The sequence below is a fragment of the Arachis duranensis genome, chromosome 1 (assembly GCF_000817695.3).
Source record: "Arachis duranensis cultivar V14167 chromosome 1, aradu.V14167.gnm2.J7QH, whole genome shotgun sequence".
Taxonomy (NCBI): Eukaryota; Viridiplantae; Streptophyta; class Magnoliopsida; order Fabales; family Fabaceae; genus Arachis; species Arachis duranensis.
Window position 1 is genome coordinate 97,448,001 of NC_029772.3, and position 15,710 is coordinate 97,463,710.

The 15,710-nt window shown below is 39.5% G+C and overlaps 2 protein-coding genes across 2 annotated transcripts; one reads left to right on the plus strand and one right to left on the minus strand.

Annotated features, from left to right (window-relative positions):
• Positions 1-440: 440 nt before the first annotated feature.
• LOC107466632 (arogenate dehydratase/prephenate dehydratase 1, chloroplastic) lies at positions 441-5,735 on the plus strand. The gene is made up of 11 exons (XM_016085630.3): positions 441-1,103; positions 2,167-2,234; positions 2,316-2,408; positions 2,516-2,716; positions 2,868-2,948; positions 3,031-3,126; positions 3,669-3,746; positions 3,819-3,908; positions 3,987-4,054; positions 4,429-4,510; positions 5,281-5,735. Exons 1-11 carry the CDS (start codon positions 812-814, stop codon positions 5,335-5,337), a joined length of 1,206 nt encoding a protein of 401 aa, XP_015941116.1. The 5' UTR covers positions 441-811; the 3' UTR covers positions 5,338-5,735.
• A 289-nt stretch (positions 5,736-6,024) lies between these two features.
• Positions 6,025-7,966, minus strand: LOC107466623 (lactoylglutathione lyase GLX1). Its single transcript, XM_016085619.3, has 7 exons — positions 7,769-7,966; positions 7,563-7,687; positions 7,418-7,482; positions 7,116-7,328; positions 6,958-7,005; positions 6,461-6,721; positions 6,025-6,298 (listed from the first exon to the last, which is right to left on the minus strand). The coding sequence occupies exons 1-7, from the start codon at positions 7,855-7,857 to the stop codon at positions 6,257-6,259; spliced, it is 843 nt and encodes a 280-aa protein (XP_015941105.1). The 5' UTR covers positions 7,858-7,966; the 3' UTR covers positions 6,025-6,256.
• Between the last annotated feature and the right edge of the window lie 7,744 nt (positions 7,967-15,710).

A 15,710-nucleotide genomic window follows, 5' to 3' on the forward strand; every position in this document is an offset into this window, starting at 1 on the left:
AAGCTAAAGCAAAATGTTATTTTGCCTCTACCTAATTTCAGTAATTTGACTCCCCTCTTGGATCCAAATACTACGTTATATACAATTATTATTGAATTGAAAATTTAAAGACAGTTATTATTATTATAATGAAGAGAAGAAAATCTTAAATAAAATTTCAATCTAATTCTTATTTGATCGGGATGAAAAATATAGTGAGAAACCAAAATGAAAAGAAATTATTATTCTAAGAATTTTGTTAACAAATATGTTAAGATACTAAAAACGAAAAAGCTGCTTTTATTGAAAAACTCAAAAACAATTTTATTATTGCCTAATTAAAAAGTATTCTTAAAAGTTAAAACACATTGTAGGAAAATCTAGTTAAGTATTGTTTATTTTTTGTTAACACAAAGGCTCAACAAATGGCAGACATGCGTTCCTGTTAATACAATCCTAAGACTTGACTAGAAAACGTGTGTGTGTGTAGGTGGTCACCGTTCAGTTCACCTACCTGTTTCAATTTCTTTCTCTTTGTAAATTCCTGTGTTTCTCAGACTCTACCATTCTTCATTGTTGAATTAACTAACATTCACATTCTTCAATCCACAGAACAGAACTTGTGATATCTCTTCATACATTGCCGGGTTGAGGTCATAGTTTTGTGTGGGGTCCAGAGGCGCCAACCATCATCAACAATGTATTTGTCTATTTGATGCTGTGAATCACCAAAACTCACCAACCCCCTAAACACACCATTCTGATTCTCATGGGTCCTCTTCCTCTCTCTATCTCTGTCTCCTGACCCTCCAAGCTTTCTTCTTTCATTTTGATGGCTCTTAAGGCCTCTGCTTCCATCTGTCCTTCTTCTTCTTCTTATCCTCAATTGGGTTCTCATGATTCCAATTGTGGCCTTATTAGGGGCCTGAATTTAAGGTATGACCTTGACAAGTGCTGCAATTGGAAATGTTGTTGTACTAGTTTGGGTCTTGTGGCTCAGAGAGCTCTAACTCCTGTTGAAGATGAGAAGCCAACTGTGCCCTTGGTTGACTCATCTCTTGCTGCCGATGCTTCTCACTACAATGACTCTAAGGCCTTTCACAAGGATGTAAACCTCCTTCCTAGTGAGTTTCAAGTTTTTAACTTTTTGTCTCCCTCTTTTTCAAGTTTGTCTTTTTGTCTTTTAATAGAATTCTTTTGTTCTGCCACCATTGAGTTGTAACTGTAATCAAATTGTGATTATTGGCTGCTATGTCTTAATTTGGGGTAATGGCTTGAAAGATTACTTTGTTTCTCATAGAATTGTCTTGCTTATTAACTACATGATACCAGCATTGAGCAAAGTTTTCTATTTTATGTTTATTATGATCACAAATTAGGCTCCAGTATTTTATTTCAATATACTTGAGACCCCCAATTTATGTTGGATGCACAGTTGCACATGATTGTTGTAATGTCTCTTGTTTCTGTTAATGGATTTGGTGTTTCTTGAAGAGCTTATTGTAATTTCCTACTATGTTACTCGCAGTTGAATGATATTCATATGCTATTGAATTATTCTTTGTTAAAATTTGTGGAGAGCTTAAGGGGTATGGTTGGTAGAGGGGTAATTGGATAAGAGATGACATGCCATATTATGAACTTTTCAGTTTACTTTATCCCCCCAAGGCATCTCTCTCAGCTGCATTTCTGTTTTTGATGCTCTCTTCCCTTTTAAACACATGGTGTTTTGGTGCAAGTCTGACATTTGTGATTGAACATTATGTACAAAAGGGATAAATTAAGTGTGTCATAGAATTCCAAAGTTTCTTAATGGTTAACCATGATCATTTCATCTAGTGTCATTTTGGTGAGTAATAGAAGACTTGTGCTGACAATCTAACATATTGACTCAGCATAATGATATGAAGAACAAATATTTCTCATATGATATATAATAAATAGTTAAGTATAACTTTGATCTTGCTTTCTAAAGTAGAGTAATTAAGCTTAAATTTGATACTTTTAACTATAACATTGTACATCCGTTAAGAAACACTTTAAAGCATGCACCCATGGTTATGCATGTACAGGTAAACACAACTTCATAGTATAATGGATGCAACTAATGTTTTATCCTATCAGTAAAATCTTCTTTCCTGTCTTACTCTTACTTTCAGCATAGTTATATGACTTTCTTTACTGCAGGGCCATTGACAGCAATTGATGTTTCTTCTTCTCCAAGAGATGGATCAAAGGTGCGAGTGGCTTATCAGGTATAATTCTGTATAGCTTATTTTCAAGTAAAATGTTCATGGCAACATTAAATTTATTAACCTGTTAATTGCTTGATACAGGGTCTTCCAGGAGCATATAGTGAGGACGCAGCATTGAAAGCATATCCAAAATGTGAGACTGTGCCATGTGACGAATTTGAAGCTGCATTCAAGGTTCTATTTCTTGTTTTATTATGTCTTCTCTCTCTAGCCCCACATTTGATGTATTAACTTTTAACCGCTGCAAAGCTGCATTGATATACTTGTGTTCTTCTCTGTAGGCAGTTGAATTGTGGTTGGTGGATAAAGCTGTTCTACCCATCGAAAATTCTGTTGGTGGAAGCATCCACCGTAACTATGACCTACTTCTTCGTCATAGGCTGCATATTGTTGGGGAGGTGCAGTTGCAAGTTAGCCACTGCCTCTTAGGATTGCCCGGTGTAAGAAAGGAGGAGCTCAAAGCTGTTGTGAGTCATCCTCAGGTTGGCTATATTACATATGGTTCTTTTTTATCTTTAAGATCAAATGGAGTTTATGCACTAGGTCGCCTATTCCGAGTAACAGAATGGAGTACGCATGGTTATGCTTTAAGCAGCCAGACAGTTTATCTTAGAGAAATAATTTTATGTGCAGGCTCTAGCACAATGTGAGAATATGCTTAATGATTTAGGTGTCGTTAAAATTGGTTCGCCTGATACTGCAGCTGCAGCTAAGGTATATTGTAAAATTTCCTTGGTCAGCATTGATCATGATCATTTATAGTACCATGTCCTAACAAGTAGGATCTTGTGGACAGACAGTGGCCTTGGATTGTGTAAGAGATACTGGAGCTATTGCAAGTTGCCGAGCAGCAAATATATATGGCCTTGATGTGCTTGTAGAAGGAATTCAGGTAGGACTTCGTGAAATATTTAGCACAGAAAACATGAGGCCTCAGCTTTTTGCTTTCTTAAATCACATGGTTCTTATTGCATGGAATTTGAGTCAACGGTTATTTTCACTATGGTTAGGAGTAGCTTTTCCTATCTGAGCTGAGATTGGACAATGTTTATTTACTGTTTTATCAGTATTACTTTGTCCTAATATTTAAAAATGACAGATAATCATTTCCCTTTGATTGATGTATAGGACTTGGACCATTTTTTCCGATAATTGATAGTGTTCCAAGAATAAAATTAATAAGGCAGCAGTTTGCTTCGTGATAGCAGTTGAAGTGTTGACAAAAGGAACTATAACTCGTTCACAAAATTGCTTAATTATTACAGTGTTCATTAAGGATACTTTAAAATGATTTGTTATGGTCACTCCTTACTTTTTATCTCTTATTGCAAAGCATAGTTTGTTGTAACCACAAGAAAGGAGAAAAAAAAATGTCTGTTGTTACTATCAAATGAAGAGTTTTAGGTTGAGCTGATTCATTTGCCATCTTGATAGGATGATGATGTAAATATTACTCGTTTCTTGATCCTTGCAAGGGATCCTATAATCCCAGGAACTGACAGGCCCTACAAGGTAAAAATAGTTTATCTTTTTATAGTTATTTAGTTATAAATTTTGCTGATATATTCGTGAGTTTTGTCTCAGACTAGCATTGTGTTCAGTCTCGAAGAAGGCCCTGGTGTACTTTTCAAAGCCTTGGCAGTTTTTTCTATGAGGAATATTAATTTGTCAAAGGTGAACTATATTAACTGATTTTTGAAAATCTGAAATTAAGACACAGCCATTGCTCTTATTTCTCTGTTCCAAATACAGATAGAGAGTCGCCCGCTAAAGCAGCGTCCACTTCGGGTTGTTGATGATTCAAATGAAGGGAGTGCTAAGTGAGTAGTGGATTTTGTTTCCTAACTGATGTTTGACGTAGTATAATTCAGTATGTAAACTTTTAAGTTTAGATGCAAATTGACCAGTAGTGCATACATATCTTGCCAACATTATGAAGATAGTGGGAGTATGTGAATGATATGCAAAAACCTCTTTGTCAGTCCAAATCACTAAATTATCAAATATGGTATAGCTTTATTCTGAAATGCCTATTTCCCTAGTCATTGATTAAAAAATTGAAAAGAAAATGTTTAGAGATTGGTGTTTAGTTATTTAGTTTTATTTTGTGGTTACCATATTATGATTCTGGTAATACAAATATCTTGTGAAACTAGGCCCAACAGTTTTTTTATTTTTACTTTTTTTACCCCAGGTACTTTGACTACCTCTTCTACATTGATTTTGAAGCCTCGATGGCAGACCCCCGATCACAATATGCCCTAGGACATTTGCAGGTATCTAAACAACTCAAGTTGTGTTCCTTGCCAAATTAATCTTCTCTCCAATTCTAAATAGGGGTATATATATATTCAATTATTGATAATGAATAAGTTAACAAGAAATGCAAATTTTGCAAAAAGTATATTGATTAGATGTCAAGTGAAAGAAAAGAAATAATAAATAAATGAATGTCACACTTCAGTAGTTAAGTAAAATAACTATGATAATTATTTGCTAACAAATTATCACTATCTATTACTCTTTAGATATATGAATAGACATCTTTGTCATTTTTAATTGCAAATTCCCCAAAGAGTGATGTATATTTCTCCTTAGGGAGCAATGTGTAGTAGAAAAATCACCATCATATATCCTTCCACCAAAGAATCACTATCACACGTCCGCAATTGGTCGTAGTTTATTAATTTCTTGACTTGCCTGATCCAACAGCAAATACTACAACGCTGCTACTTGCTAGTTGCTAGGAAAGCTCCATCTATTGGCCCTTTATTTTGGTTAGGTAGCATATCAGTTTGACAAATTTGCACTGCTAACTTCAACTCTCTTTCCACATCAAATTGCATGAATGATACATTGTTAAAATTCCTACTGTACACTGCATCCATGCTTGATTACAAAACTTGTATGTCCCACCTGTCCTCACTATGCCTTGGCAAAAGGTATAATATTGACATGTTTTCTGTGTTGACTTTATCTATCTTCAAAGGTAATTTTCAAAGGGAAACTCAAGTTATCAGTAACATCATCTTTTTTTTTTTCCCAGGAATTTGCAAGATTTCTTCGTGTTCTTGGTTGTTATCCAATGGATACAGTTTTATAGAATCATAAATGGCTTAACTAGGAGCAACTGTGCATGCTGTACATTTCAGAGTGTCATTGATCTTGGCATAAGCGGCTACTGGCAGAGTTAGTTTCATCTTGAATCAGAGAGACATGGGGAGAAAGTATCCATCATTTAAGAGCATTTCCACTATCAAAATTCTTTTTTCATCTCCTAAGGAGGTGCTTTGGAGTATCATAAAGTGAGTTTTCAAGAGCAGATTGGATAAGGCATCTTGAAAGATCAAAGTTTGTCACCTTTAACACCTAACTCCTCAAACCCTCTTTTTCATTTACATTTTTTTGGATCCCTTTATATTATTTTATATTTATGATATTAATAGCGAACATCATGATGGCAAATAAATGAATGGCCAAGCCGCCCCCAAGATTTTCTTCTTCCTTTGCTTCTTTGGTTAGAGTTAAGCCTTGAACCAGCAATTATATATACATTTTATTTTATTGCTTACATGATGACAATAAAATTTTAACCTAAAATTCCATACTCGTTGACCATCTTGGAGTCAAAAGTTGAATAGTTTACTTAAAAAGAAAAACGCATCAGGTTAGTGGAACTCTTTCCAGCTTGATTGAGAGTTGATCTAAATCATGCTATGGAGAATCCCATTGGGAGCTATTTGGAATGTTCATTACAAATGTTTTACAAGTCTTGAACAGAAGCAAAGGATTTTGATTTTCGTATCAGATTGGGACCATTTGATTATAATCATAAATAGCTTGGAAATATTGATAGCAATGTGCTTTTTGGGTCAATTATTACAGAACAAGCTAAATAGCAAGCATACTAAAGAGTGAAGACAAGACAAGTACACTGATACACACGATGTTCACTGATCAATACTAACAACTTATTCATAGAAAAAGCACAAGGAGTTCTCATTTGGACTAAAGCACGATCTTCAGTTCAGTTCCTTCAGGAAATCTTCATTGTCAACTAAGACCTACAAAATTTCATTCAAAATGAATCATAATGGAAGCAAACACAGAACAAGAAAATGTGGACAGCTAAGAAGAACCTCACTTCTTTGATCACATGTTAAGGAAGAGAGCATATTACAGCTGAACTCAATCCAAGGAAAATTAAAAAAAGAACATGAACTTACAGTTTTCCATCCATCAGGATCCAAGAAAGAAGTAATTTTCGTGTTAATGCCGGGAATTGGACCCGGTGGCCGAGTAATCTTGCCTCCAAGCTCTTGTGCAATGGCGCTAACAACTTCTGCGCTCTTGTATACATCGTCGGTACCAATAGCAATCTGTGCATAAGCATTTCCCTTAGAGTATTCAGTGACACCATAGTTGTATGTCAACTCCAACACAGTTGTTTCGTGCTCCTCTCCATACCCAAGAAGTGCTGCAGTGTACTGTAGTGACATTACACAATACATCACTTAACTAGAGACTTTAAGTTGCTTAGACTTGAAGTTACGTTGAATGTTATCTTCGTGTGAAGTTGATAGTTGATAACTATTATATAAGAATTTAATCAAATATATCAAATCATATAACGATTCTTAATATCAATTTCACATGAAAACAACTATATGAATCTCCACTCATCATTGCTAATATCAATTCCAAGAACAAGAAGCGCCCTCACCTTGTACTCAGGCTTGTCAACCTTCCTCAACAACTTAAGACCCACAGCCTGCACCAATAATAAGCATTTTGGTTAATATTGAAGCATATTATTATTATTATTATTATTATTATTATTATTATTATTATTATTATCACATACAGCATTTTGACTAATACCTTTTCATAAAACTGAATTGAGCGCTCCAAGTCACCAACACGAAGCATTATTTGGCAAAAAGGGTCATGGATGGTAGGTCTTTGGATGAGACCAAAAGTGTAACCGTCAGGATCTTTAACAAAGGCGATGACCGTGGTCCCTCCCTGAACCGGACCAGGCTCCCTTGTGATGTTTCCACCCTTGGACCGGATGTGTTCAGCCAATTTGTATACCTACAAAATTGAACACAAATGTGGCAACGTGACTCGTTCTCTTCACATCACAATGAAGAAATCAGTTGAAGATTTGGCTGGTAACTCACATCTTGTGTTGCAATAGCAAAATGTCCAAAGCCATCTCCAATGTCATATGAACTCACTCCATAATCTGAGAATAAACGATTTTAAAACAAGGTTACATATAGTGAGAGAACACAAGCTAGAAAAGGAAAAGATAGATTAGCATACTATATGTTAACTCCACAACAAAATGAGATTCTTCAGGGCCAAATCCGAGAAAAGCATTGGCGTATTTCTCCTCTGGTACATCCCTTTGCCTCAAAAGCTTCATTCCAAAGCATTCAGTATAAAACCTGAAAGACGGTGAAGAAATCTCATTCATCATTGTACTGTGACTAAGCAAGTTACATTACATATCAGAATAAAGAACCTACTTGATGGTGCGATCAAGATCACCAACACGGTAAACCACATGAAGTAAGCGGCGCTTATCTTGCTTCGGCCATTCCAACAAATCAGCCATATCAATTCAATTCAGCTTCTGTGCAGGACAAGCTAACCAGTAAGAGTGAGTGAGTAGTGAAACTACTATACTGGTCAATGGAAAGACCCTGCCGTTATTTATCTTCATAATTCACTGAATTAATGCCACGACACTTGGCAATCCATGATTTGCTAATTCATATATACAATTCTAGCCAAGAATTCATCCGTTGAATGTTATGGACACATCGTGCCTGCCTCTCGACCCTTGGCCTTGCACATCCTTTTCAATCGCATTCAATTTTTTTGTACACGTGAATGACATGATGCTTATATTGCTACATTGAACTTAAAAATTTTTGAAAAGTTAGTTGTTAAGACTTAAGAATACATTAGATGCAAATTAAAAACTTATGAAACAAAATTAAAATAAAATATAATTTAAGAATATTTTAAATTTTTTGACAAATTTTAAAAATAAAAAATATATTTTATTCAAAAAAATATTAGAGGAACAATATTTTTTAGCAATGTTAAATATAACTAGTTCAACACCTTATTTCATATTCATTTTCAGTAAATAGATTCAACCGTTTTAACATATGATGCGGGTTTAACAATGTATGAAATGAATAAAGACTTAGCTTTTTTTTTTTCTTTTTTGGGTCATGAGGACTTAGCTTGTTATAATGATAAATTGATAACAGTATTGTAGGGTAGATCTCAAAAACACTTTAGTTGGTGTCAGGAACGGATCCAGAAATGATATTATGGGAGAGTCAATAACACATATAATATTAAAAATTATGTAAAAAAATTATATAATATAAGATGTATTACAAAAATATATTGACAGAGAATATATTTTAAAGTAAAAAGAAATATGTGTGTCACGGTGGGTAACCGGAGATTAATAAGATGGATGACGTTTGACGGCCCAAGTGCGCGAAGGAGGAGGACTCCGGATGGGTCTACAACTCGGGAGGCTCCGTCCGACTTGTGATCGCGAGTGAATGGGGGGTGGTACCTGCAAAGACACTCCGATGCCTAAGTTAGCAAGAGTGTGAGCAGGTCTAGAGAGTATTGGACTTAGAGATACCTGAGGGGTGTCAGTGTATTTATAGTGGTGAACCAATAACCACCGTTGGAGTAGTGTCATATCTTTAGGGTGTTAACCGTCCCTATTATCTTGGAGAGGTTAAGATATGGCTTTACGAAGCGGTTAGAGAGATTTCAGGGGCGGTTACTCATTTGAATGAGTGTTTATCTGCCAGCTAATCTCACATCCGACTTCTTTATACCAAGTCGTGGTTGATACCGACTTCTTATGTGGAGGTCGGTACTTAGCTAGGCTTAATTCTTCAGATTAGGCCTTTTAATTGGACCTGGGCCTTTATCATTGGGCCAGGGTATGAACAGTGCCCCTACTTGAGCCCAAAGTCTCATTTAGAGTTTGAGTTCAAGTATTTAACTCGGGTTCGTAGCCGACTTATTGGGAGAGAACATGGGTCTTATAAACCGACGTGATTTTCGCGACCCTTTGTTTCTAACAGTTACGTCAATTCAAGCATCGTGTCCGTTAGGGAAGCATTGAGGGCTTTGGTAACGGTGCAATCTCATTAATGACTGCTCCGTTTTTACCATTATGCCCCTTAGCATGCTTATAAATACTTTCCCTCTCTTTTCATTTTTCCGTTTCTGCGATCTTTCAAACTTTTTCTTTCTCTGCTCGTGCTGCATTCTTGTGTTCGAAGATTTCCGTTCTCTCCAGCCTTCATTTCTTCGGATAAAGGTTAGTTTTGTTTCTTCCATGTCATGCCTTATGTTTGCATGTTTTGTTTTGTGAGTGGATAGGTTGACCTGTAGATTCTAGCTTCGTATCTCTCCTCTTTAGGGGCCGTGTTTTTTGATTTTTCTTTTTCCCTTTTGTAGGTTTCTGCCACTTTTCTTTATATATAAAAAATGGCTTCCGTAGACGTTCTTTCTCAGTGGGTTGATGTTACGGTCCTTGGGGAGGAACCGTTGGTCGATGCTGAGTTTATCACTCATCTTCGTACTCATCACAGGCTCTGTACTTCGGAGGAGGACGAGCCAAAATATGAACTGATAATCCCGGGTCCTGAAGACCGGGTCTGTTTTGGGAGAGTTAATGAGGCGGCCCCTCATTTTTTCTTCATGTATGAATGTATGATCACCCGCTTGGGTGTTTTTCTTCCTTTCTCAGATTTCGAGATATCTGTTTTGCACCACTGTAGAGTTGCCCCTACTCAACTTCACCCCAATTCTTGGGGTTTTTTGAAGATCTATCAGTTTATTAGCCACGCTCTGGACTTTCCGACCTCTTTGAGGATTTTCTTCTTTCTCTTTCATATGACTAAGCCCTTTAGTGGGCTAAACAACAAACAGCAGTGGGTATCCTTCCGAGCCATACAAGGTCGGAGGATTTTCACCCTTTTTGACGAATCTTTTCATGACTTCAAAAACTATTTTTTCAAAGTACAAGCTGTAGAGGGTCACCACCCCTTTTTCCTGGATGAGCATTCCTCCCCTCGCTTCCCCATTTATTGGTTGCCGCCTTCCTCTTGTGAAAAGTATGGTCCAGATGACCTGGATGAGGTGGAGGCGGCTATTGTGGGGTTTTTCCGAGAAGCGTGGGGGAGGGCCCCATACTTGGATACCAGGAAAATCCTCCAGGGAACGCCGACTTTTGTTCAATCTCAATTAGGTAGTACATGCATTCCTTATTTCCGAGTTGTTTCTACCGACTTGAATGTTTAGCCGACTTATAACTGTTAGTTGTTTTTCTTGTAGATATGGTAAGGAAGAATGCTCAGGAGGCTTATCAAAGGGTCCAGGAGGCTAAAGCGAAGTCCCGGGCTAGGTCCGGGGGTGCCAAAGCAGTCGTCTCTCCTCCTCCTCCTCCTCCTAAGAATACAGGCACTCCCTCTCAACCTATTATAATTTCTTCTTCAACTCTATCTCGGCCACTCCCTTCTGCCCAACTTCTTTCCGAGCCAGAGAAGAAGAAGCGCAAGACTTCAGAGTCTAGCTCTTCTTTGGATGGTGGGGTTAAGGCGGATGCTCTTGCATTCGTCCGAAAGAACATCTATCCTTATATAAGCGTGGATGATGTTTCTGTTCGGAACCACCTCACCGCTCTGGCCGAGGAGAGTTTTAGGGCGGCGGGTGTTTGTGGCAAACTTTTGGACATTTTTGAGAAGACTCCCCTCAGCTCTTTGGGGGCATCCTCGAAGGTTGAGGAGTTGGAGGGGAGACTTCTTATTTATGAAAAACATGAGAAAGAGTTGAAGGAGGAGAGAGATAAATTGAGGAGGGAGAGGGATCACCTTAAGGAGGAGGAGAGTAAGCTGCGGGCTCAATGCACTTTGGAGGCAAATTTGAGGAAAACAGCACAAGACAGCTACCACAGTTTATTTCAAGATATTGTTGCTGTGAGGAAGGACTTGCTGAATTCTCGGAACGCATACGCCGAGTTGGAGGACTCTATTGCTGATGGGGCCGAGGAGTCTTGGAGAATTTTCCTGGAACAAGTCAGAGTTATCGCTCCCGACTTGGATCTTTCTCCTTTACATCCCGACAAGGTAGTTATTGATGGCGCCATCGTTGATCCTCCTGTCCCCGAGGCTGTTTCTGAGTCGGATCTGAAGACTCGGGGGCAGAGGATTATTGAGTCTCCTCCTCGTTCTAAAGATGCTCCGAGTTCTTCCTCCGTTCCTCCGACTGGTCCTGGTGGCGCCCCTCCTGAGTCTGGCGGTGGTGATTCCTCTACTCCCTTGAAAAGATAACTTTGTTTTTTATGGCTATATGGGGGCTCGGCCTGTGAGTCCCCCCTTTTTTAAACTTATTCGTTGTTGGTGGTTGTGTGAACAATTTCCCTTTGGCCTTTTAAGGCCGTAAACAAAATATTCTGATCTGTGCCCTTTTTTGGATAAGGGTTTTTAAACAAAAGTGAATGCCCTTTTTTGGATAAGGGTTTAAGTTACCTTGTGCGTGTATGCTTTTCTGTTTTTGATATTTCGAAGAACCCTTTTTGATCTTTTTTCTGAAAACCTTTTTCTTGGCTTGTCTTGCTTTTTCGAGCCCTTTAGCTTGAGGGCTTTTTACGCAACCTTCGATCCTAGGTTTTTCAATCTCTTTTTGGTATCCTTTATACTCAACTTTGCTTTTTGATGAGTTTTCATGACTTAGGTTATTTTTGCGATGCGTTTTTCTTTTACTCGGAGCTCGGTTTTCTTTTACTCGGAGCTCTTTCGAGTTTGTTTTACTCGGATTTTCATTTCGACTTAAGAGTCGGATGGTTCCTGAGTTCTTACGATCAACTCATATAACCTCTTTACGCCGACTTGTACCTCGTCGTTTTATCCTGACGACCATCTAGGTCGGTTCATGGGATTTTCACGTTTTGTCGAGCTTAAGTCGGCGCGTTTCGTAGAAAAACTTAGAAAAAATAAAGTAGGATATTATAAGAGATATTGTAAATGAAAAAAGATCTTTATTGATTAGGAAGGTACCTTCTTGCTACTAAGGGTCTTGATAGCCTATTTTCCCTTAGCCTCTACTATGATGCCTCGTTAAAAACCCTTCTCCAGAAAAAACCCTTTTTGGGAAAAAATCATGAAGTTGGGAAAAGAGTACATCAGGGAGTAGAGTTCGCTTTTAACTGTAGTACCTTTTCATATTACAAGCATGCCACGACCTAAGTAACTCGGTGTCGTTCAAGTCGGTCACCTTGTAGTAGCCTTTTCCTAGGACCTCACTAATTTCTATAATAACCTTTCCCTAGCACTTCCTTGATTTTGTATGGCCCTTTCCAGTTTGCGGCGAGCTTTCCTTCTCCTGACTTGTTGACTCCAATGTCGTTTCTGATTAGGACCAGGTCATTTAAGGCAAATATTCTTCGAATGACTTTCTTGTTGTACCTGGTAGTCATCCTTTGCTTTAATGCTGCTTCTCTTATCTGGGCACCTTCTCGGACTTCGGGGAGCAAGTCGAGCTCCTCTTTGTGCCCCTGTATATTTCCGACCTCGTCGTAGAAGTTCACCCTTGGACTTTGCTCACTGATTTCAACTGGTATCATGGCTTCTATGCCATAAGTAAGTCAGAAGGGTGTTTCCCCTGTGGCAAACTAAGGTGTAGTCCAATAAGCCCAAAGTACTTGTGGGAGCTCCTCAGCCTAGGCTCCCTTTGCATCTTGCAACCTTTTCTTCAACCCTGCCAGTATGACTTTGTTAGCTGCCTCAGCTTGTCCATTTGCCTGTGGATGTTCTACCGAGGTGAACTGATGCTTAATCTTCATGCTCGCTACCATATTTTTTAAGGTTGAGTCGGTGAACTGAGTACCATTATCAGTGGTGATGGAGTGAGGTACTCCATACCTTGTGATAATATTTTTTTAGAGGAACTTCCAACTTCTCTGAGCGGTGATTATGACCAATGGTTCTGCTTCTATCCACTTCGTGAAGTAGTCTACTCCCACTATTAGGTATTTTACTTGCCCAGGCGCTTGGAAAAATGGTCCTAGTAAGTCCAATCCCCATTTTGCGAACGGCCATGGAGAAGTTATACTTATCAGTTCTTCAGGGGGAGCAACATGGAAGTTTGTATGCATTTGGCATGTCTGGCACTTCTTCACAAATTCTGTGGCATCTTTTTGCAAAGTCGGCCAGTAGAACCCAGCTCGGATGAATTTTCTGGCTAGGGACCTGGCTCTGAGAGGTTTGAACCGACTACCTCAAGTGCCTCTTGTCTATCTTCCGTTTTGGATACCGAGGGCTCTTAGAGGGTTTCTTGAATCAGGCTTCTGTTGTTTCCTCCTGGTTTGGTACTTGCTAACTTGGATAGGGCATCGGCTCGGCTATTTAGATCCCGAGTTATATGTTTAACCTCGGTTTCCGCGAAGTGCCCAAGGTGCTCCAAGGTTTTTTCTAAGTACCTTTTCATATTGGGGTCCTTTGCCTGATACTCTCCGCTTATTTGGGAGGTCACCACCTGTGAGTCGCTGTATATCATCACCTTTGTAGCACCAATTTCTTCTGCTAACTTTAATCCGGCGATCAAGGCTTCGTATTCTGCCTGGTTGTTTGAAGCCGGAAATTCAAATTTTAAGGAGACCTCTATCTGGGTTCCTTTTCCATCTACCAATATTATTCCTGCGCCGCTCCCTGTCTTGTTGGAGGATCCGTCTACATAGAGTTCCCATGTAGTCGGCTTTTCCTCTTGTTCTCCTGCATATTCTGCAACGAAGTCGGCGAGGCATTGGGCTTTAATTGCTGTCCGAGTTTCATATCTCAAATCAAACTCGGAGAGCTCTATCGCCCATTGAACCATTCTCCCTGCAACATCCGTCTTTTGGAGAATTTGCTTCATGGGTTGGTTCGTACGGGCTCTTATTGTGTGAGCTTGAAAGTAAGGTCGTAGCCTTCGTGAGGCTATCACTAAGGAGTAGGCAAACTTTTCTAGTTTGTGGTACCTTAGTTCCGGGCCTTGCAGGACCTTGCTGATAAAATAGACCGGGTGTTGTCCGACCTCGTCTTCCCTGATCAGGGCTGATGAGACAGCCCTGTTTGCTACGGATAAGTATAGGACGAGGTCTTTTCCCGGTATTGGTCGGGTTAAAATAGGAGGCTGGCTTAAGAATTTTTTGAACTCTTGGAACGCCTCCTCGCATTCCAGAGTCCATTCGAATTGGCATCCCTTCCTTAATAAGGAAAATAGTGGGAGAGATTTTAATGCCGATCCTGCCAGAAATCTGGAGAGGGCTGCAAGTCGGCCATTGAGCTGTTGAACCTCTCTCAAACAAGTCGGGCTTTTCATTTCTAGCATGGCTCTGCATTTGTCGGGATTGGCCTCGATTCCTCTTTGTGTTAGCATGAATCCTAGAAATTTTCCTGCTTCCACCGCGAAGGCGCATTTTGCGGGATTTAGTCTCATCCCATGCAACCTTATAGTGTTGAAGACTTGTGAGAGGTCGGATAAGAGGTCGACTTCTTGCTTGGTTTTTACTAACATGTCGTCGACGTATACTTCCATTAGGCTCCCTAGATGGGGGGAAAACACTTTATTCATCAGCCTTTGATACGTGGCTCCTGCATTCTTTAGTCCGAATGGCATGACCACGTAGCAATAGTTGGCTTTTGGTGTGATGAACGATGTTTTCTCCTGATCGGGTTCATGCATCGGGATTTGGTTATATCCCGAGTAGGCGTCCATGAATGATAAGTATTGGTACCCCGAGCTGGAGTCCACCAGGGTATCAATACTCGGTAGGGGATAAAGGTCCTTAGGACATGCCTTATTTAAGTCGGTATAGTCGACGCACATTCTCCATTTACCATTCTGTTTTTTGACTAGCACTACATTGGCTAGCCACGTTGGGTATTTGACCTCTCTAATAAAGCCGGCTTCCAGGAGCGCCTGTACTTGCTCTTCCACTATTGAGGCTCGTTCCGGGCCGAGCTTACGTCTTCTTTGCTGTACAGGTCGGGACCCTGGGTAAACCGAGAGCCTGTGAGACATGAGCTCGGGATCAATCCCGGGCATGTCGGAAGCCTTCCATGCGAAGAGGTCAGAATTAGCTCTTAGGAGTTCACCCAACCTTTGTTTTAGGGTTTCCCCTAGGTTGGCTCCTATGTAAGTGTTTTTTCCTTCCTCTTCACCGACTTGTATCTCCTCGGTTTTTCCTCCCGGTTGGGGTCGCAGCTCTTCTCTGGTCCTTGTGCCGCCTAGCTCTATGGTGTGGACTTCTTTGCCCTTTCCTCTCAGATTTAGGCTTTCGTTATAGCACTTCCTTGCCAATTTTTGATCTCCCCTCACCGTTGCTATTCCTCCTGGGGTCGGGAATTTCATGCAAAGGTGGGGAGTGGATACCACTGC